A 21863-nucleotide genomic window follows, 5' to 3' on the forward strand; every position below is an offset into this window, starting at 1 on the left:
GGGATATACAGGAGGGGACAGGGCTACCAACTAGCCCTCAGTAGCATGCTAACCAGCTATGGATACTCTAGAGGTACAGGGCAGTCTTCAGGGAGCCTGTACCTTGGTTCTGGAAGCCCCAGGTCTGACCTTCATAACGAATGGAAAGCAAGATCATGCTTTTGGGACAACACTTTATTTTTCTAACACATATAAAAGGAAATAACTTGCAAATTTACAGACAAAACCATATATATATATATAATATATATACATATATGTGTACACACACACAACACAACAATGTGTACATACACACACACAAACACACATCCCTCAAAACTCTTGCCAGGCCAGGTTCTCATCTCCTAAGTACCATTCTCCCACTTGGGCTCTCTTAGGACCTGGGCCCCAAAGCTCACATGTAGAAATTTTGGTACTAACATACCTATAAAGCCTAATCCCCGTGAAGAGGAGACTTCCTGTCTGTCCTTCTCTTGTCTTTCCGTTTCCCATTACCTACTAAGGGCATGTAGGGAGCTTGGGCTCAGTAGCCTTCAAAGCAAACACAACAACAACAAAAAATCAGAAGAACAGTGCCCGGCTTCCTTACGCAGGGATGTGTCTGAAAGACTAACACCGCCAGTTCCTGACTACTGCCTAAAGGAAAATGTTCCAAATGAGACCCTGAATTAGTAGCAGGCAGGAAGGTACAAAAGCAGTCACCCCCGAACTGTAAGGTTCTCGTAAGGACCGATGTGAACAGAATAATGTGACCATGTGCCCAGGGCCTGTATCATGGGATACAGCTAGCATGAAGACAGCCTGTGAGGGGAGATCAGCTCAGAGAGGCAAGCCCACACTTGATGGCAGGAGAAGGATTTGCCACCACTGGCTGTGTAAGGGAGGGAAAGGAGCCCTGGGAGACAGGCCCATTGGGATAAGCATCACTCAGTGGGCACAGAGGAGGAGTTGGTCTCTAGAGCCTCTGTGGTCGGGTGAGGTCCTCCAGGTCACTCCTGTCGCAGCTCTTAGCTCTCTGGACCTGGTCTGCAGGGGAGCTGAGTAAGGATCTTCCCTGCTGTCCCTCCGGAGGTTTAGCTTGGGGTGAAGACAGCAGGGAGCTGGAAACAGTGGTAAGTCAGCTAATGCCTCAGATCGATGTATTTCTCTCCCTGAAAATGGGTAGAGAGAAGTAACCAGAACATGGAGAGTCAGCAAGGTTTACAGCATGAGCACCAGGCAGAGGCTGAAGCTGATGGATTGCAGCATTCTTAAGGCAAGCAGCAGAAACGGGAGGGGGGGGGGGGAAGAAAAGACAGAAGTCCCCCAGCGAAGTCTACTTTTAGCAGAAGGTGGGTGAATCATTGTCTTTCTCTAGGGGGCCCTCTACCATTTCCCTCATCCTGCCATCTGTAGTAATGTTAAAGCAAGACAATGTTAAGCCTGCTCCCCATCTCCAACCAAGGATGAATCCAACCAAGGATGAAGGACAGAAAGAGTTAGTGTTCAGGAACAAGTACCATTAGCCCACTACCCCCAATTCCCTGAAAACGGGATCAGGCCCTGGCCTCAGGAACTGCCTCCTACCTGGTCTCCTGGAGCCCTCTTGTCACCGTTGCTGCCCTGAAGGAGAGCCATCTCTTCTGGGAGCTTATCTGACTTAACTTCAACTACAAATTCACCCTTACGAGTCGGGGGCAGCGTGCTGGGAGGAGGGAGGTGAGAGGTTGGCAACTTGGGGGCAAGGGGAGGGGAGGGCCTTTTGGGATGGATACTCTGGTGCTTTGGGGCCAGCTCAGGAAGGGAGAATTGGGGGAGATGGTGTGGTTGGTGGCGATGGTGTGGTTGGTGGCAGTTGGGCAGTGGACAGTAAAAGCGAGTCCAGTTTCTGCTCTCCGGGGGGTAAGTGGGCACTGGGTAGGCGGGGGCAGGTTCCTTATGAGGCAGCAAGCTGGGCAGCTGAGAATGGGGGAGGGGAGGAGGGCCATGAGCCTGGCTTACATCTCTTGTTTTCCTGAGCGTCCACAAGGCAGTTTGCCCTTCTTGTAGAAGAAATAGAGAGCAGCGCCCAGCACCGCAAGCACCAGGGTACACACTATCACAGCCACGATGACCACACCCTTGCTCTCTGACTGTGGCAGCTTTTTCTCTGTCAAAGAAAGACACTTCTAGTCATTCCCTGCCCCAGGCTGCCACGTTACTGTTGCCGCCCCACCCTATCCAGCCCAGGGGGTACAGACAGGGCTGTTACCTTTCTCCACAGGAGAGAATGGGTACCATGGTGCAGGCCTGTTGTTTTGCCAGGACCTCGCTTACCTGTGGAGGTGCCGTTGGCTCTGGTGTGAGGACTGACTGTGGGGGTGCTGAGGCCAGTGGTTTGGCTGGAGTCAGGTGTGAGGGTGGTTAAAGTGACTAGGAGGCAGAAGGAGCGGGAGGTTAGTAGCACCCGTTAATGCCCGTGCCTGGGCATGCCCCTGCCGTGCTCTGCAGGGAGCCAGCTCTCACCCAGCTGCAGAACGATGATGGTGGTGTTGGAGCCCACGGAGTTGGTGGCTGTACATTGTGCACCTGTCTCCAGAAGCTCCGGGGTCACAAGGACAGTCAAGGTGCTCACTACTGTCTGTGGATCTGGGCTCCATTCAGTTGCCTAGAAGTTAGGGTCGCTCAGAGGACAGGAGCATTTCCGCCCCCTCCCCAAGGCCGAGGGCGGGGATTAGGAGAACGGGGAGATAAAGCAAGCCTGCTTACCGAGCCATTGACATTCCAGGAGATGTTGGGCAGAGGATGTCCTGAAGCCTCACAAAACAGATTGAGCACTGCATTCTCAAGCACCCACACCTTCCTCTCCTTTACAGCCATCCACGGGAACCCTTGGGGGCAGGGAAGAGTTAGACCCCCCAAATAGCCTGCTCCTGCGCCCCACCACAGGTCCCACAGTACAGCTGGCTTTCTCTTTCTTTTCTTTCTTTCCTTCCTTCCTTTTTTTTTTTTTTGGAAGGGGCCTCCAGCAGCTCAAAACCACACAACTCAGGGTGACCCAGTCGCTGTACAAAGGGGCCTCACCGATAATGCCCACGCTGACCGGCTGTGTACGATTCAAGCCAGGAACTCTGGGGACAGATGCCACACAGAGGTATCTTCCTCCTGCTTCCCTTCTCAAGTTGTTTAGGTGGAGGGCGGGCCCCTTTCCCACCAGCTGGCCTGTCTAGGGGTGAGAGGTAGGTGGGTGGGGGCAGTCTGAAAAGGAGCAAGCTTCATCACCACCACCACCACCCCCAGTCCCAAGGGCATCTGGGTACCTTGTCTCTCAGCCACTCAAACTCAAGGTCCTGGTTACTCTCTGCCTCACAAGTCAGAGTGAGGTTATCACCTTCCTGGACTTCAGGGGCAGTTGGATTCACTCGAACATCAGACACATCTGGAGGCACGGCAAAAATGTCAGCCTGGACAGGAAGAGCCAGTCCACTCTTTCCCCAGACCGAACCTCCACCCTAGGGCCTCACAGTTGACCAGCAGCTCCAGAGGGTCACTTGTCAGTGTGATTATAGTTTCCAGGTCTAGGCTCTGACATTGGTAGAGCCCGCTATGGTGCTTCTGGGCGGGCTCCAAGGACAGGAGCCCATTTTCATCGGTGCTTTCCTCTTCCATCTCCCCAGTGCTAGGGTTCTGGGGGAGCACAAAGGGGTGAGGGTGAGCGGATGCCCTCCAGCCGCCGTTTGCACCTTTTTGCCTGTACCCTTATGCCCGCTCCGTGCACCCAGCATGGCGTGCGCTGTACCTTCTTGTGGATAGTGAAGTGGGGTTGAGGGTTGCCGTCGGTCAGACACCTGATCTTCACGTGATCGCCCTCCTTCAGCAGTCCCACAGGCTCCACCTCCACCCACACTTTTTCTGCAGGGTCTGTTTGGGCAAAGGGGAAGGCTCTCAGTCCAAGAGGTGGCCCTGGATTTGATGCAGCGGGACTGGCAGGAGTTCCCAACAGCTCCCCCCCCTACACCTCCCCCCAAAAGAATCGAGTCATCAGCACTCACAGAAAACAGGGACGGTGACTTCCTTCGATTCCTTCATGTGGTTCCCGCTAGGGAGCCGGTAGTTGAGTTCACAGTAAAACTGGGCGTCTTTGTCTTCCTTGACTACCCGTGCGCTCAGGACACTGCTCAGGGTGTACAAGCCGCTGGACTCCACGATCTGTGAGGACTGGATATGGACGCCTGGGCAGGAGCAGGAAGCAAGGCCTGGCCTCAGCACCCCTCAGGCTGCCCCTGGGGGTGAGCAGGGAGACATCTAAAGGAGAGGCCCATAGCCAAACACAAACTGGTGAGACTCTTCAGCCAGGCGCTTTTATTGCTTGGTATTTACAATAGGAAGGCATTTATGCCTTAGCATATATACAAGGATGGTGCCAGGAACAGTGCAGAGACAAAGAAAAATGGAGTCAAGCAGAAGGCTGAGTGGTAGAACATGTTCTCAACACGTGTGTGTGTGTGTGTGTGTGTGTGTGTGTGTATGTCCTTAGGTTCAATCCCCAGGATCCAAAACAAAAGCCCCAAAGTGATGAAACACTGAGACATTAAATGCTAATGGAAGAATGGGAACTTAGTGCGTCATGTGCAATGTGAGGACAAGAAGCAAGGTGAGCCTGTCTGAACAGGCTGACCCGGAAAGATTACACTAAGGGGTGTGTGCCCCGCATTGCCACCGAGGGGCGGGGCTGCTCGCTCGCTCACTCGCTCGAGCTAGGCTCAGCACTATTGATGTTTTGGGGCAGAATCAATCCTTTGCGGTGGGGCTCATCCTGTGCATTGTAGGATGCTGGGCTGTGTGGTTTTAACCTCTGCGTATCCGACGTCAAGAGCAGCCTCCCTGTTTGTGACAACCACTAATGTCCACAGACCCTGCCAAGTATCCCCAGACTAGTGTGTATGCAAAGACCACTCCTGGTTAAAGACGGTGAAAAAAACACAAGCCTTGCTTGGGCCTCGAACAGTGGGACATTCACGGAGTCCCAGTTCTTTGAGTGGAAGGCAGATGTCCAGCAGTTAAGTCATTGAGCTGTATGAGTTCCTGTCTCAAAACACCACATACAACCTTCTACACTGCTGAGAACATTTGCTCATGTGACAGACACAGAAATAAGAGTGAAGGAAAATAACAGCCCATAGCAGAAGTCACTTCTGGGAGAAGCCTGGACCAGAAAGGAATTCTTAGGGTTTTTTTATAGTCTAAATTTGCATTCTAAAAACTTCTGTAGCCAGGCCTTTAATCCTAGCGCCCAGGATCTCTGTGAGTTCGAGACCAGCCTGATCTACAGAACAGCCAGGGCTACATAGAGAAAGAAACCCTGTCTGGAAAAACCAAACTAAAAAAAAAAAAAAGCCAGGCAGTGGTGGCCCCCACCTTTAATCCCAGCACTTGGGAGGCAGAGGCAGGTGGATTTCTGAGTTTGAGGCCAGCCTGGTCTACAGGGTGAGTTCCAGGTCAGCCACAGCTACACAGAGAAACCCTGTCTCGAAACACACACACACACACACACACACACACACACACACAAATGGGGGGGGGGGGCTGGAGAAATGGTCCTGAGTTCAATTCCCAGCAACCATATGGGCTCACAACCATCTGTAATGAGATCTAATGCCCTCTTCTGGTGTGTCTGAAGACAGCAACAGGGTACTCATATACATAAATAAATCTAAAGGCCATGTCAAATATTTTTTTAAAAATGCAAAAACTTGTAAGTTTTTTTAAAATCTGCATGAATGCTTTGCCTGCGTGTGTATGTGTGCCACATGCATGCCTTCTGTCTTCAGAGGTCGAGGTCAGAGAAAAGCAGCAGATGCCCCCGAAGTGGAGCTGTGAGTCATCATGGAGGAGGTGTTGGAACTGACCTCGGTCCTCTGCAAAAGCAACCAGTGCTTGTAACTGAGCTAACTGTCCCACCTACAGTCTGAATTATTCAACATCACCTGTTTGGGTTTTCTTTGTTTGTTTTAGTAAACGTGCTAACAGAACATGCCAGTTGCTCCTCCTGAGCCTTCTCAGTGAGGGCTACTCACGGTTCTCCTCCTCTTGCAAGGGCCGCCCGTTCTTGTACCAGGTGACTTGTGGAATGGGGTAGCCGTTCCTTCCCACACAGGTAGCGACCTAAGGAGGACAGGATGAATCTCTGTGTTTCTGCCACCCGCTGCCCCTGTCAGCCCCTGTCCACCATTACTTGACCGAGGGCCTCTCACCTCCCTAAGCTCTTCCCTGTCCACGTGGATGCCCACGACATTGGCTTGGATGGTTGGTTCCTCTGGGGCTTCTACAGTGGAGGGAATGAACAGAGATATGGAAACCCACCTTTACTATATGGTCTGTGCTACCCGAAGGCAGAAATGAGGCACTCACTGAAGACTTGAAGCGCCACATAGTGATCCTGGAGCCTGGGCCGCTTGCTCTTACACAGGAACGTTCGCTCGTCGTGGGGAGTGACCTGACTCAGGGCCAGAGTAGCTCCTGAGTCGTGGAGGCTAAGGCGGTGTTCATATTCGCCAGGTTCACTCTGGCCCTTGCCCTGGTGCACACGGAAAATGAGTATCTGCCTCTCCTTGTGAATCTGAGGGAAAGGAGCCAAGAGATAAGCTACCTGAGAGAGAGAGAGAGAGAGAGAGAGAGAGAGAGAGAGAGAGAGAGAGAGAGAGAGATGCTTCCCACAAACTACTGCCCTCCAAAGTTCAGCCACTCACCAAAAACCATTCCACTTGGCTGAAGTTGCCCGAGGAACGTGAGGGGCCGCACTTCAGAAGGGCTGTGCTGCCCACTTCAGCCTCCACCAGGTCGGGCGTGGGTGCGGGATGCTTTTCCTCTCCTGGCACACCTGGGGAAGGGAGGGGCACGCCCGGGCAGCTTTGTCAGCTCCAGCTGCTCTGTCCAGCCCCTCCCATCTTCAGGCTTACTGTGGCTGATCCACTGGAAGGGTCTGGAGAGGGCCCTTCCTCTTCTCACCCTCAACTCCACCATGCCCACACCCCCAACCTGGGTCTGACCTTTCCAAGTGGAATATGGAGTGAAACACAGACAGAGTGACTGGGTATGTCTTAGAAGAAGCTGGTCGAGAGACAGATAAGAGGAACACGGGCTCTGGGCCAAGATGAAGGCCCCTTTGCTCTGGTGAGCTCAGACTAGGAGAATGTAAGGCATGTGCCAGGCTGGGGCACACAGGCCCCTTTGTGTGCCCCCTCTCCAGGAAGACGTCACTATTCTACCCTCTGTCCCCCAAATCCTCTGGAAGACACAGTGAGCCAACTTTAGAGAGAAGCTATGATTTATGCTCCCCAAGCAAAATGTCAAGAAACATTGAAATGCAATCTGAAAACCCCATCCAAGGCTAGAGGGGTCAGAGTCTCCCCCCAGGGGTTAGGTCAAAAACCAGAGAGTGGGCAGGAGTGACATCAGTGGTGCCAGCATACTGCCAGCCCTTTGAAGAGATGATGTCACTAAGCACAATCTGGCTGGACACTGGGGTGTCTGGACTGTGCGCCTTCCAGACTGGAGGGAAGGTGGGAATAGCCCTCTATCAAGAGCAGGAACCTTGGATCTCTGTGTTCTAAGAGGCAGAAGAGCAAGGCTGAGGGAGGCTGGGTTTTCTGTGCTATGGTTGCCTCGCTGGGTTTAGCCCTTTCCCCAGAAATAAGGTCAGTCTGGGAGGCACTAGACTGGAGTACCCCAGGGACGTTGCTGGCCCTGGGCAAGAGGCCAGCGAAGTGGGTAATGCCCAGCCCTCCCCTTCCCAGCCTGACCTGTGGCTGGGATAGGGATAAAGAGCCAAAAATAACACGCGACACCGCGGCGTGCCATGCAAGGGAGGCCTGGACCCAGGAGCGCCTGTCTACTAGATGGCTTAAAGAAAAGCTCCGAGGTGCCAGGCTCTCTCCACCTGACTCTAGTCCACCACAGAAGCTGTTACTATTGTGGAACTTCTCCATCCGTTCCATTCCCCAGTTAGCCCGTCAAACCCGGAGGCGCGAGGAGACCCACACCACCCGCTGCCCTTGCCAACGCCCAACCCCAGCAGGAGCTGCCTCCTCCCTCCTCCTTCGCTCACCTCCAAACTGGCTTGAGGCCCAGGCGGAGGGGGAGGGGTCGGCGGCCCCCTCCAGCAAAGGAAACTGCCTTTTCCAGCAACAGGCGGGCGCGGGATGCACGGGTTGGGGATGCGCCCCGGCCGCGCTTCTCTGCCCGGGCTCCAGCACCCAGCACGCAGCACCCAGAGCGAGCACCTGCGGGAGGCCGGACCCAGCGTCCTGCAGAAGCTCGGCCCCACCCCTTCCCGCTCACTGCTGCCGCAACCCGACCGAGTCCGTTCCCAGAATACTCTAAAATCCAGGCTGCAAACCCGCTGCAAAGAAGTTGCACGCACGCGGAGCGCTTGGGAATCGGGGACACTGGCAAGAAGGGGCGCCCGCTAGGGTGCAGAGCCCTGACTCTGCGTTGCTACCAGCTCTCTCATCTCCCGAACACTCTGGCAGCACATTCCGGCTCCGTCGAAGACATCCCCCAACTTCCAACGCGTGGGCTCTGCGGGACGCGGGTCGGACACCCCCCCACGGCCCCCTCAACACAAAGAACTCACCCGTGGCGTGGCGACAGCAGCAGCAGGCAGCGAACAAGAACGCGCAGACCAGCCTGGGCAGCCCCATGCTTCCCCGACGGAGGGCGAAAGCCAAGTGAGGAACTCGCCGCTGTCGGGGGCTGACGTCAGGGGGGCGGGGGAGGGGACCCCGGGCGCCGCCCGGCCCCGCCCCGCGCAGCCCCCCGCCCCCTCCCCGCGCCCTAGGGGGCGGGCCCCCGGCGCGCCGGCTGGGAGCTACTGCTCCCCGATCCAGGCCTTGAAGCTAACTCCCGCTTCCTGGCTTGGAAAGGTTGAAGGAGCAATGACAGGTGTCCTGGGGCTCGAATGACTGGCCGAGGCGGCAGAAGCTGGCTCGGTCGCTGTAGAGCTCTCTTGGACACAGTAGCAGCGATCACTCAGGTTTGTCCACTATAATCGGGTATAACCTCGGGGACCCTCTAGCAGAGGAGCAACAGATTGGTGTCCCTGATGGGGGACTCTCAAATCCTCTGTCCTGCTGTGGAGGCATGGAGCTGGCCCTGGTCGCCTTCTGGAATGACCGCTTCACTGCGGCGCCTGCCGGCTTGGCACTGCTCCAGAGTCTTCACTGTCCTGGCAGCCTTGGAGAAGAACTGTGCCAGGTCCCGCAGACCTAGGGGTGCCTGCAAGGGGGGCAGGAGAGTTGAAAACGGTGCCTTTTGGGTTATCCTTTCATCTTCGAGTTCTTACAAGTCCCTCTTAACCCTAGAGGTGGGAGGAAGGGGAGCTGAATTCACAAGCCCATGGTCTAGGCCCTGGCTCAGATAATTCTATCCCAATCCTTTTTGTCTTCCGGTCCCTGTCTGGGTTTCCCCTCACCTCAAGGAGGAAAGGTTAATAGAAATGGATGTGGGAGTCTACAGTCTGACTCCCAGAAACCTATTGCTCTCCTTACTGCTTGAAAGCTGCCCTCCCCCCCCCAAACCCTGCACGGGCACTGCCCACCGCTCAATTCTCTCACAGGGCTGGTCATGGCTCAGTGGCTGGAGGAGTCAGATATATATGGACCAACTGCCTCAGGTTACTGATAACACAAGTCTCCCAAACAGCAAGGTGCCAGGAGCCCTAGCCTCCTTCCTTTCTAAATCTCAGCTTCTCCCTGGGTCTTCTGGACTCTTAGACTCAAAAGGACTCGAGCATCAGAGCTTCAGGGAGGTTATCACATTTTCTGGGACTCTCACCAGGGAGGGGTGTGGATTTAGGGTAATGGTCTGTCACCCCTCCCCCACCCTCCCATCCCACCCTGAAGGGCACAGCCATTCTGTGCTGCCTGAGGGAGGAGGGTTGAGGCAGCAAACCCCAGAGATGGCCAGGTGACTTGCAAGGATGCTCTGGCCTTTGTTCTGATGACTCAGATGACTGGCAAATCACATCAACCTCATCATTCAAGTCTCACTGACCCTCCTCCCTGTCCGTTAGCCTCCACACAGAGCCATGCCCAACCTACTGGCCGCGGCCTCGGCTCTTGATGGGAGAGAGGAAGAGGGCCTGCCTCCTCTGCCCTCCAGAGTGAACTGAGGAGCTCTGGCCCCTGGCCCAGAGCAAACTAGGACGATAAGCCTGCTCTCTGCAGAGATGGCTCAAGGATGCTGTCTGGCTAGGCAGGACAAGTGCTGCACCCTCCTCTCTGTTTCTTCCTTTAACGCCATTAGCTTATCATCCTCTTCTCTGGCAGTCTGAAAACAAAGGCAGCTAACCACCAAGGACAGTCGGTTCTGAATTCTTCCTCTGAGACGGATGCCAGGTGGGGGTTGAAGGAGTCTTTTCTGCAGTGAAAGGGAAATAAGATTACAGCCCAGGGTGACATCCCATCCTTCCTGGTGCACATAAGCAACGCAAACAAACAGACTGTACTTTAAGAAGTCTGGCCCCTGTGACCAGATTTAAAGTAACTTGGGTTCTGAGAGTTTGGTGGCCCAGAGCAAGCCCTTCGTCGTTTGTTTCTGTGTCTCATTTCCTATTAGGTTTTGAAGACACCCACTGGTGTCTTACCATTTGAAAAAAAATGAGCTCTGAAGATCATATGGGGGCAGGCGTCCCAGCCCCTGGATTCTGTACTACCCTGAGGACTGGAAGGCTATGGTGGAATCTCCCTCAGTTAGGAGGCAGGATGGCGGTGATGCCTGGGGTGTTACTGCCCTTTCATCCCCGTTCTGTGTCAAGTACACAAAACACTTCTCAGCAGACTTGGCTGCCACAGAGGATGTCCTCTATCCTAAGCTGAGAACTTCAGTCTTGTGTTTCTGTGTCAGGAGCTGTTAGCTTACTAGGAAAATCAAAAAGAACAAACACCTGAAACCAGCACATTTAAGTGCCAGGTAGACAGCATTAGCTGACTGGTAGCTGCCTGAGTTACGCTCTCGGCTACTCCCAGATGCGGAGCCTGAGTTCAAGAGTGATTTGGGCGCAGGCCGGTGGTGGCGCATGCCTGTAATCCCAGCACGCTGGGAGGCAGAGGCAGGTGGATTTCTGAGTTCGAGGCCAGCCTGGTCTACAGAGTAAGTTCCAGGACAGCTAGAGCTACACAGAGAAACCCTGTTTCTGGGGGTGGGGGTAGGAGTGATGTGGGCAATGCTGGGAGAACACACCACCCCTTCAACCCACAAGACATCTACTTAACACTTACACCACCTTACAAGTATCTGGCTTTTTTAAAGGAGCCCAAGAGGATAATTTTTAAAGATTAAAAAAAAGAATTCTTTTAAAAATAGAATTGAAGCAGCAGCAGCAAGTAGCCCCCAGCTCATAGGGAAAGATCAGGGGACACTCACTCAGTTTAGGAATGGTTTATGAGGGGAGCATTTTGAAATTACAAACCAAAGATGGGTTAGGATCCTGGAGAGACTTTAAGTGCTATGAGAGCAGAGAGCACAGTGTGGGTGGAGTGGGTGGGTGTAGGGCTCTGAGACACCAGTGACCAGCTCCCCCCTTGTGAGAACTTCTGTTAAGCCAGGAGTGAAACCCGCACCTGAGAGAGAAGAGCAGGGAAGCAAGAGGCAGCTAAGGCCGCCAGGCATCCTGAGACTGGATGGGGAGTGGCATCCCAGGCCTGTCAGCTACAGGCCCCCGGTGTGGTTGGGGCTTTCCGTTTCTTATTAAAGTGGGGAAGAGTATTGTTGGAGGTAGAAAGACAAGGCTACCCGCCCCTCTGCTGGGAAGGATGGGCTGGCCGGAGGAAGGAAATGAATATAGATGTTCTTGCAGCTGTGATGAGGAGATGGGGGTGGGCAGCAGCCTTGCCATCTGTAGAGGTTCAGGGGCCGGGTCTCCACCTCCCCACTCCCACCCCCATCCCTGTCCAGAAAACAGGACCCAGGAGGGGGTGGCGGGGGACTTTGAAGAGGAGGGGGAATCTGTTCTGGGAGGAGACTGTGCAGAGTGAAAACCAGGGTGTGTGAGGAGTAGGGGTTCAGTAGCTCCTGAGAAGACCAAGCCAGGAAACCGGACCCTAGGGGGTGGATGGAAGATGTGGAGGAAGAAACTGAATGGAGGGAAGCGGGCCCTACTCCGGCCGGACACGAAGTCTCACTCATGTCCTCCGCACCTGACCCAGGGCAGGAGGAAGGAGGCGCACACTGTATCAGGGTGCACACCAGCAGCACCATGGAAGAGAGGGGGAGGGTGGTTTTCTGGAGGGGGGATGGGAGGAACTATTTTTAAACTTGGAAAAACCGTGAGTTCATCTCCACCCTGGAGGCGGCAAAGGCCCTATTGTGCAGGGGTCAGAGACGTGGGGGGGGGGGGGGGAGCCAGAGAAAGGAGTGGGGGGGGTAGTGACACAAAGGGGAGGATTATGTTGGAGCATGGTGGGGGAGGGGCGTCGGCGTCACAGCTGGCCTACTGAACCTTAGGGTTGCACCGGACTTGAGCTAGGGTGGGGACTTCTAGAGGCACAAACCCCGCAGTTGGGGCGCTGGGGTCTGCAGCATCCGGTGGTTCGTGCTGGGGAGGGGGCTGGATGCTGGGATTCCCACCGCCTGGCTTTCCCATGTACTGCTGGGTCTGTTCCCAGGCTCCCAACATTCCAGGACTCCCCTGGGAACTTCAGGCCTTTTCTCTTGGCCCCTTCCTTGCTGTAGAGCTGGGTTGTGGGGAGGCGAATGTGAACGAATCCGGATATTTGCTAGGGACTATGAACCCTTAAAGCCACCAAGGCAGCAGTGGATGAAGTATGTGGACAGGGGTCGTGGCTCTTCTATCCTGCTCCCAGCCTTTATGTGAATATTTAGACAACGAACTGCCCCTCTTGTCCCTTCTGAGCCTGGGGGTCTCCCCTTGGGGAACAGTCTATAGGCCCACTTCGCAGCACCTAGGTTCTCTTAGTCTCACGGAAGCAGCCGAGGCAGGAAGGCGCTGCAGCAGCCCGAAGCTCCGAGGTCCTGCCCAGGGGATGCCGAGGGGAGGCGGGGCATCCGGCCCTCCTCACCAACCCAAACATTACCAAAAATGCTCAGGCGGCTCAGTCGAGTTGGGAGGGGGACTATGGGACTCTCCGGAAACCTCGAATCCGGTCTCAGAGTCTTTCCCAGCGCGGTCCTCGGCGGTGATTCAGTCGGTCCTGTCACTCCTCTGAAAGGGCGGGGTCAGATCCCGGGGGAGAACGGGGCTGCGGTGCCGCTGTGCCCTAGGGGCCAGGGTCGAGTGGCACCCCGCGGGCAGGATTCTGCCCAGGCACCCGGTCCCGGCGGTAGGCGGCCGGCGCCCTGCGTCCAGTTGCCGGAGTCCTGGATCCGAGGCTTCTGGGTTCACACTCGTCCCATTTCCCGGTCCCCAGCATAAATCTAGGGAAAGGAGGATGTAGGGGGCCCAAGCCGGATGCTGGAAGCTTAAACCGACTCCCCACACCCCCCAGGGAGTTTCACATCCGCTCCCAAATACCACCACCCAGGGGGAGGAATGTCTCCAGAGGGCTGCTCAAATTTGACTTTGCATTGTGCAGGAGGCAGACAAGCTGGTCCACAACTGCGGAGCTTGTGGGAAATCCGGACAAGTCACATTCTAGATCTACTGATTCTAGATCTACTGAACCCTGTATTCTCGGAAGGACATGGGTACACCCTCAGTCCTTAAGGCTGTGTCAACTGGCTTCCAGAAAGGGACATGACAGGGCTGGGATCTTAAGGTAGTTGACTTGAGAATAAAGGAGACAGTCAGGGTCGACCTGCTGGCTTCCCAGACCAATTCTCTTGACGGTGAGAATTTGGTTTAAAAAAACCAAACAAATATTATAAGAATATGTTTTCACTTTAATCCCAGATATGGATTATGGGGCTGCTTCAGATTGTCCGTTGCAGCTGACAGTGATTTGTCTCCAGCTCTAGCAGGGGCGTGGTTTTGCCAACAGATTCTGGGGACTTTTCAGAGTTATATAAATCCTAGAGCCCAGAGAAGTGGGGTGGGCTGTTGGTTGGTTGATGTTGGCTATGGTTTAAGTAGTCTGGTGCAAAGAAGGAAGAAGATATTAGATATTCTGACCTCAAAGATCAAACTCTCCCCCAGGAACTCTGCCCCTGATCAGCAGGAAGTAGTCCATCGATAGAGTCGGGCCCAGCTTCCCCTCTATCCTTTTTTTCTCTCCTATCTAGTGTTAGGAAGTTGAAAGTGTGGGAAAGGGGGTGGAGGGGGTGAAGAAGGGTGTAGAAGGGTGAAAGAATGAAAAACCTTCAAGTAGCTAACACCAGGCTACTTTGGGCCATCTGGTGAGCTTCAAAGGATCATGGGATTTGGATCCAAACTATCTCAGAAGGTGCAGAGCTGCTTTCCTTGAACGTCTGTCTGTCCCACTGGAAGCCGTGAGGTCTCACACACTGTGAAGGAACTGGTAGTCTTCAGACCAGTTTACCACCTAACAAAGAAACAGGACAGAGTTCGGAGGGAAGGAGCTGTTACTGGGAACTTCACAGCCTACAACTCTTCCTTAAGGGTCACTTGGGTGAGTCAAGTTTATCTTGATCTTTCCAACAGAAAATGAGAAAAGGTGGGTGTATGCCAACAGGCCTTTAGCCCCAGCATTTAAGAAGTGGAGACAGAAGGATCATGCTCTTGAGGCCAACCTGGATTTATATAGTGAAACCTTAACTTTAAAAGAAAATTAGGCGGGGCGTTGGTGGTGCACGCCTGTAATCCCAGCACTCTGGGAGGCAGAGGCAGGCAGATTTCTGAGTTTGAAGCCAGCCTGGTCTACAGAGAGTTCCAGGACAGCCAGGGCTATACAGAGAAACCCTGTCTCAAAAAACAGAAAAAAAGAAAGAAAGAGAGAGAGAGAGAAAGAAAGAGAGAGAGAGAGAAAGAGAGAGAGAGAGAGAGAGAGAGAGAGAAAGACAGAAAGAAAGAAAGAAAGAAAGAAAGAAAGAAAGAAAGAAAGAAAAGAAAGAAAGAAAGAAAGAAAGAAAGAAAGAAAGAAAGAAAACTAGCTTTTAGCTGGGTGGTAGCAGCTAATGTACAATTTTAATTCCACTGCTGGGGAGGCAGAGGTAGGTGGATCTCTGAGTTCAAGGCCAGCCTGGTTTACAGAGCAAGTTCCAGGACAACCAGAGTTCTGTTACACAAAGAAACCTTGTCTCAAGAAACAAAACAACAACAGCAATAAGCTTTCAGAGGAAACTATGGGCAGCTGGCACAATGCTTTCCTGGCTAAGGTAGGGGGTTGAGGCTAGCCTGGGAAAGAGAAGATGCTTTCTTAAACACCAAGAGATGCATGACCTAAAGTAAGGCAGCTAGTGACAGATGGAACCAGTTTTCAAAACTGTTAAAAATGCATGCAACGCAGACTCACACATGTGTGTATTCCCAGCATTTGGAAGGTGGATACTGGAGGAGCAGGCAGTTCAAGACCAGGCAGTCACAAATCAACCTCAGTGACTGTGATCTGCAGTCAGTCTGTTCCCTGCCCCAAAATGCATACTATAAAAAGTTATTTAAGGGGGGCGGCGGTGGTGGCGCACACCTTTAATTCCAGCACTTGGGAGGCAGAGGCAGGTGGATTTCTGAGTTCGAGGCCAGCCTGGTCTACAGAGTGAGCTCCAGGACAGCCAGGGCAGAAACCCTGTCTCAAAAAAAAAACAAAAAAAAGTTATTTAACCATTTAAATTATGGAAGTTTCAATGATGCTAAGTATTTTACTGGAGTTTTCTGGCAAAAGCTCCACTCTGAGACTAACAAGAGAGTAGACACATTTAACTGTCCCAATATAACAGCTAAAGCCATGTGTACAGATAGATGCAGTGGTATGTGTCTGTAATCCCCGCACTTGGGAGGCTAAGGCAGGGGGATTGCTTCACATTAAGAATCAGTCTGGACAAAATAGTAGAAATCTGGGTCAACCTTCTCCCATGCCCACTAAGAATGAAAGAAAAGAGAAGTGTTGGAGGACACAGAGGCAAGAGGTTTTAACCCAGGCGGCCACATCTGAAAGTACTGTTGACTCTGTGTCTCAAAGGGACACACTGGCAATGACCTGGAGATTTCTTGGGAAAGAACAATGGAAAAGCCATTCCTGCAAAGTGTCTGAGCGGGTGATCTTCAGCAGGCCAGTGGCCTGGTTGGTCATGATCTGAGCGCTGTTTCATCGGGGCAGGGCTGGGGTGAGAGGGGAGTGGGGGTGAGGGTGGGGCGGTCTGGAGAAGCTGAGGGGAGCAGTCTGGGTCCCATGAGACTCCACGCGCTGTGCGTGGAGTAAAGCTTCACTCTCATAGGCTGTGGGATGGAGGTGGCCTCTCCTGGGCACCTCATTGCTGTATGGGGCAGTGTTGTTCTCCTGTCACAAAGATCTTCAGCAATCAGTCCTGTGAGCCAGGAGGAAGACGCTAAAGATCTAAAGTGGAATAAGAGAAAAAGGCATGGAGGGTGTCCCGTGACACTCCCTCGGGGGCAGGATCCGCATTTCTGTCGGAACTTCTAAATTAGCCCAAGAAATGGGGAAAAAAAAATAACTTCTGTTTGTTTGTTTTTTGAGACCGGGTCTCGAATATTCTAGATGGGCCTTAAACTCCCTATGTACCAAGGATGACTCTGAACTTCTGGTCTTCTGGCCCTGGTAGCCTGAGCTCTGGCATTATAGACATGTCCCACCGTGCCTGTTTTATGCAATGCTGTGGATCAAACCAAGACTTCATGTGTGCTGGGCGAGCCTTCTGCCAATGAGCTACATTCCCAGCAAGCAATGAGGGCTTGAAGAAAGGTCAGCCGTGAGAAGAGTCGAACTAAAGGCTGAACCCTGTGGACTCAAAAGGTAGTAAAACGGACTCAGAACTGGGAGTGCAGGAGCCTTGCTCTGGGGCCTCTGCCAGCCATGGGGAGAGTCTTTCTGGACCCGGGGACCTCCGGTTCAAGGAGAGGCCCGCTGTACAGAAAGGCGCAAGATCGGTGGGGTGTGGCGGTGTGCACCTGCAGTCCCTTGGCTTGAGGCTTGGACTTGAGAAGTACTTGAGAATTCTGGAGAAGGCCAGAGTTGCTGCCTTCATGCAAGTTGGAAGCCAGCCTAGGCAACATAACAAGATCCTGTCAAAAAAAAAAAAAAAAGGGTCTGGCCAGTCCAGCCAGGGGAAATGGCACTGACAGAGAGAGGGAGGGAAGGAAGCCAGGCGTGATTACACAGACTTGTAATCTGCCAGCACTTAGGAGGCAGAGGCAGGAGAATCAGGATTTCAAGTGTCCCCTGAGGTACATGAGAACCTATCTCAAACCCACCAGAAGGGCCTGGCATGGTAGCACTCCTGTCTTTAATCCCAGCAGGCAGAAGCAGGTGGATCTCTGAGTTCCGAGTCAATCAAAGCTCTATACTGAAACTCTTGCCTTAAAGAGCAAACCAAAAAAATATTTCAAAAGAGAAACAGAGGAAAGGGGCAGAGAGCAGGGCGTGTTCAATGCCAATTGCAGCTCTATGTGGAAAGAGTTTTTTTTGTTATTTGTTTTTGTTTTTGTTTTTGTTTTTTTTTTTTTTTTTTAGACAGGCTTTCTCTGTGTAACCCTGGCTGTCCTGGAACTCACTCTTCAGACAAGGCTGGCTTCAAACTCGCAGAAATCTGCCTGCTTCTGCCTCCTGAGTGCTGGGATTAAAGGTGTGCCCCCCCCCCGCCCCCGCCTGGGTTCTGTGTGGGAAGTTTGTTGTTGGGTATTCACCCCAGGACTGCTCAGACGTGGGTTAAGCCGGTAGACAGTTCCTATTAGCTGGCTAATGATATGTTCCTTGTTGGGATACCAGCATAGCCCTGAGCCTTTCTCAGCTTTTTGTTGTTGTTGTTTTGTTTTTGTTTTTTTGTTTTTTTGGGTTTTTTTTTTTTTTTGAGACAGAGTTTCTCTGTCTGTCCTAGCTGTCCTGGAACTCACTCTGTAGACCAGGCTGGTCTCAAACTCAGAAATCCACCTGCCTCTGCCTCCCAGAGTGCTGGGATTACAGGTGTGCGCCACCACCACCACCACCACCGCACAGCTCTTTCTCAGATTTTAAGCACAAAATCCATGTCCTGGGTTGACATACTTCAGATAACAAAAACAGCCAGAAAACCAAAAAGCAAGGTTAGCACATTTCAAGACTTTCCCAGAACTATGGACTTCGATAGATTAGGTCTTTGTTTTCGTTTTATTTTTTTATTTATTTATTTTTTTTTTTTGGCAGGTGGTGCTGTCTCTGTACTGAGTTGTATGGCCTGAACCATCTGGGACCCTGTTGTTACAAAGTTTCCAGGCAGCTGTCTGGCTAGAAAGCTGGTGAGGAGGCGAGGCGACCTGTGTTGTCCTTATATTTGCATTGCAAGCCTTCATTTACTCCTAATATACGTGTTTACTTCAGCAGAAAATGTGGGTTACACTGACAGTGCTTATGTGAACAGGAAGAGCTAAATGGCTAGGGAGGGTTTTACCAGGGTACATTCAGATGAGGCAGAGTTAGGTTATGGGGAAACACCTTGGATTTCAAGAAAAGTTAAGCAAAATGAGGCTTTTGAGCAACAGCAGAATAATGTGATGAAATGGGATTTGGCATTTACACTGGTTTCTTGATGTCTTCTTGGCCCAAGAGCACCCCCTAGTGCCGTTCATTCGGATTGTTCTCTTATGAAGTAGGTGGGAGAATTCAGGCCTGGAATTCAGGATTCCAGAGTTACAGAAACCCAGGCTTTCTAGGTCCAATTCTGCTTTATCCTGAGTGGTGACTCAACATTGTAGCAAAATGAGATGACAGAGGAGGTTCGAGGTACGAAGAGGAAGTGGGGGAGGCCCACGTCCCGTGGTTTTGGACTGGAGTCCAACCCACCCTGTGCTTTTGGACTGGAGTTCATTAGAGAGCAGCTAAGCTGGTGGGGTGTGGGGGAGACAGTGTGTGTGTGTGTGTGTGTGTGTGTGTGTGTGTGTGTGTGTACAACGTCCCTGCATTTGAGAATCCTGCATTGTGCATGGATTCACAATGAGACAGGCGATTACATTTATAATAAAATATGCCAAACCCCAGGAAGCAGACACTTGCGTGAAACAGCTGCTGACGACAGCCGTGTGGGCCCAGGGCAGCCTCCTGGAAGTGTGCCACCTAGCCCCATTATGAGGGATGGACGGGCAGTGGGGTGTGCTGCCTCGAGGGTGGCCAAGCATGCTCTGGGCAAGGGACTGTTGGGTGCTGGTCAGCATCCTGTGAGGGAGCAGGAGAGATGAGGCTTGATTACAGACGATTTGTAAATTGTGATAAATTATTAACGTCAATGGGGCATACACCATGGTTTTAAAGAAGGGAACAATCCCAAGTTGCTTTAACTCCATTAAATAAGTTCAGGCCCCAGAGGGCCAGAACCAGAGAAGGCTTTGCCTTCCATTTCCCTTCAGAGTCCCTCCTCTCCCTTAGATGGTAGAGACTGGCATTGTCCAACAACATATAGGGCATGGCCTTGTTTTAGCCATTTGTCCCCAGCACGTGACTGGGGGTTGTTATTAATTTATTACTTATTTATTTTGCAGCCTCTTCTGCCTCCCAGGTCCAAATAGAGGGAGAATCAACCTTGGCAGAGGCCTTGAGAATAACTGCGTTCAGGTCACACAGGGGCGCGCACCAGCTGCCAAGAAGGAGCCGACCAGAGTCCTGGTCAGAATGTCCTTTCCTCTCCCCCCACCTTTCTGTTTCCATTTCTTCTCTTCTCCTCTCCCTCCTTCCTCAATTCCTTTCAGTTGTTTGTTGTTTGTTTGCTTATCTTTTGCCCTGTGTGTTTTGAGACAGGTTCTCCCTTTGTAGCCTGTGCTCACCTGGAACTCCCTGTGTGGTCCATGGAAATGCTTCTGACTCCGCCTCCTAAATTCTAGGATTACAGGCTTGAGCTGCTGTGCTTGGCCTAGAATATCGCTCTTCCCCACCCCCTGACCCCCAACGGGGTTTCTCTGTGCAGCCCTGGCTGTCCTGGAACTCACTCTGTAGACCAGGCTGGCCTGGAACTCAGAAATCCACCTGCCTCTGCCTCCTAAGTGCTGGGATTAAAGGCGTGCACCACCACTGCTAGAATATAGTTCTCTAATATAAAGCTAGCTATAGGGGGGGGGGCTAGAAAAGGGGAAATCATTTGAAATGTAAATAAATTATATCAAATAAAAAAAAAATAGAAAGAAAAAAAAAAAAAGCTAGCTATAGGGGCTGGAGAGACAGTCTGTTGGGCTGGGGCACCTGCTGCTAAGCCTGAAGACCTGAATTCAGTCTCCCGAACTCACGTGGTAGGAGAGAGAGAACCAACTCCTGAGAGTCATCCTCTGACCTCCACATGTAAGGGGGACACAGGCAACAGTAGGCAGAGCAGCCTATGTATACAGCCCCCCCCCCCCCCACCTCTTAGCATCGTGAAATTCCTCTAATGGGCCACCAGAGGGAGACTGTCACCACCGTCGAAGGTTGCAGGGTCACCTGGAGTTCATCTAAGTTTGGGATAGTGAAAGCTCTGACTCCTCTGGGAGCTTCGGCAATCAGCTACAGTCTTTGTGTTCTTTCCTCTGTCTGTGTACTAGATTGCTGATGCTGGCACAGGATGGTCTGATGGCTGTGAGACTTTTGCTCCGGGGAGAGCCAGCGTAGTCATGGAAACTATCCTAAGCCTAATGTCTGCTTAGTTATAGGAAAATGATCAATGGTGGGAGTATTCACATACAAACACATAGAACTTATTATTAACACTAATAGAGTTTTTTTTTTTTTTTAAGTTTGTAACAGAGTTCACCACTTTCCCAGTACCCCAGAGAGAGGTGAGTGTTCTTATATGTGTCAATAGGAATTCATCAAGACCTATAGACTGTGTGATACAATGGGATTGGATGAATGGACAAATTCCAATGCATATTATGGCTTTCAGTTACTAATAATGACTGTCAGTGTATCAGCATTGCGCCGCCACCACCCGGCTTGTTTAGCTTTTTTTAATTGGATATTTTCTTTATTTACATTTCAAATGTTATCCTCTTTCCAGGTCTTGTTTTGCTTTTTTTTTTTTTACACTGTTTTTTTTTTTTTTATAGTCCTGGCTGTCCTGGAACTCACTCAGTAGACCAGACTGACCTCGAACTCAGAAATCCGCCTGCCTCTGCCTCCCAAGTGCTGGGATTATAGGCGTGCGCCACCACGCCCAGCTTTTTACACTCTTTTTGAAAAAATATTTATTTACTTATTTTATGTATATAAATACACTGTAGCTGTCTTCACACACACACCAGAAGAGGACATCAAATCGTAGTACAGATGGTTGTGAGCCACCATGTGGTTGCTGGGAATTGAACTCAGGACCTCTGGAAGAGCAGTCAGTGCTCTTAACCGCTGAGCCATTTATTTCTCCAGCCCCCTTTTTACAACACTCTTTAAAATAAATGAATTTAAAATTTTGTTTATTATTATTTTAAGACAGGGTCTCACTGTGTAGCTCTGGCTTTCCTGAAACTCACTTTGTGTTTTATCTGAATATATGTGTGTGTACTGTGTGCATGCTGGTGTCTGAAGCAGTTAGAAGAGGGTGTTAGATCCCCTGGGACCACCTATGGAGTCATAGGTTGTTGTGAGCACCTATGCAGGTGCTCTTTATTTTTTGAGACAAGGTTTCAAACTTCTTCTGTAGTTAAGGATAACCTTAAACACTTGAATCTCCAGTTTCTGTCTCCTGAGTGCTATGATTATAAGCAGATGCTGCCAAGCCAACTTTAGGATTTGTTTGGTGGTGGTGGTGGCGGTAGGGGATTGTTTTAAGACAGGGTTTCTCTGTGTAGCCATGGCTGTCCTGGAACTCCCCCTGTAGGCCAG

The 21863-nt window shown here is 51.8% G+C and overlaps 1 protein-coding gene across 2 annotated transcripts; it reads right to left on the minus strand.

The window, feature by feature from the left end:
- Nucleotides 1-153: 153 nt before the first annotated feature.
- On the minus strand, nt 154-8733 carry Mcam (melanoma cell adhesion molecule). 2 transcript variants are annotated; one of them, XM_052188583.1, is made up of 16 exons: nt 8597-8732; nt 6711-6841; nt 6373-6580; nt 6216-6286; nt 6039-6126; nt 4014-4193; nt 3761-3882; nt 3486-3648; nt 3282-3400; nt 3046-3187; nt 2731-2852; nt 2488-2629; nt 2299-2394; nt 1984-2131; nt 1570-1687; nt 154-1154 (listed from the first exon to the last, which is right to left on the minus strand). In XM_052188583.1, the coding sequence occupies exons 1-16, from the start codon at nt 8661-8663 to the stop codon at nt 1125-1127; spliced, it is 1947 nt and encodes a 648-aa protein (XP_052044543.1). In that variant the 5' UTR covers nt 8664-8732; the 3' UTR covers nt 154-1124. The 2 variants fall into 2 exon arrangements, with proteins under 2 accessions (XP_052044543.1, XP_052044544.1); XM_052188584.1 differs by lacking the exon at nt 1570-1687 and having other exon boundaries at nt 8597-8733.
- Nucleotides 8734-21863: the final 13130 nt, after the last annotated feature.

This window comes from Apodemus sylvaticus, chromosome 7, assembly GCF_947179515.1.
Source record: "Apodemus sylvaticus chromosome 7, mApoSyl1.1, whole genome shotgun sequence".
NCBI classification, from domain to species: domain Eukaryota; kingdom Metazoa; phylum Chordata; class Mammalia; order Rodentia; family Muridae; genus Apodemus; species Apodemus sylvaticus.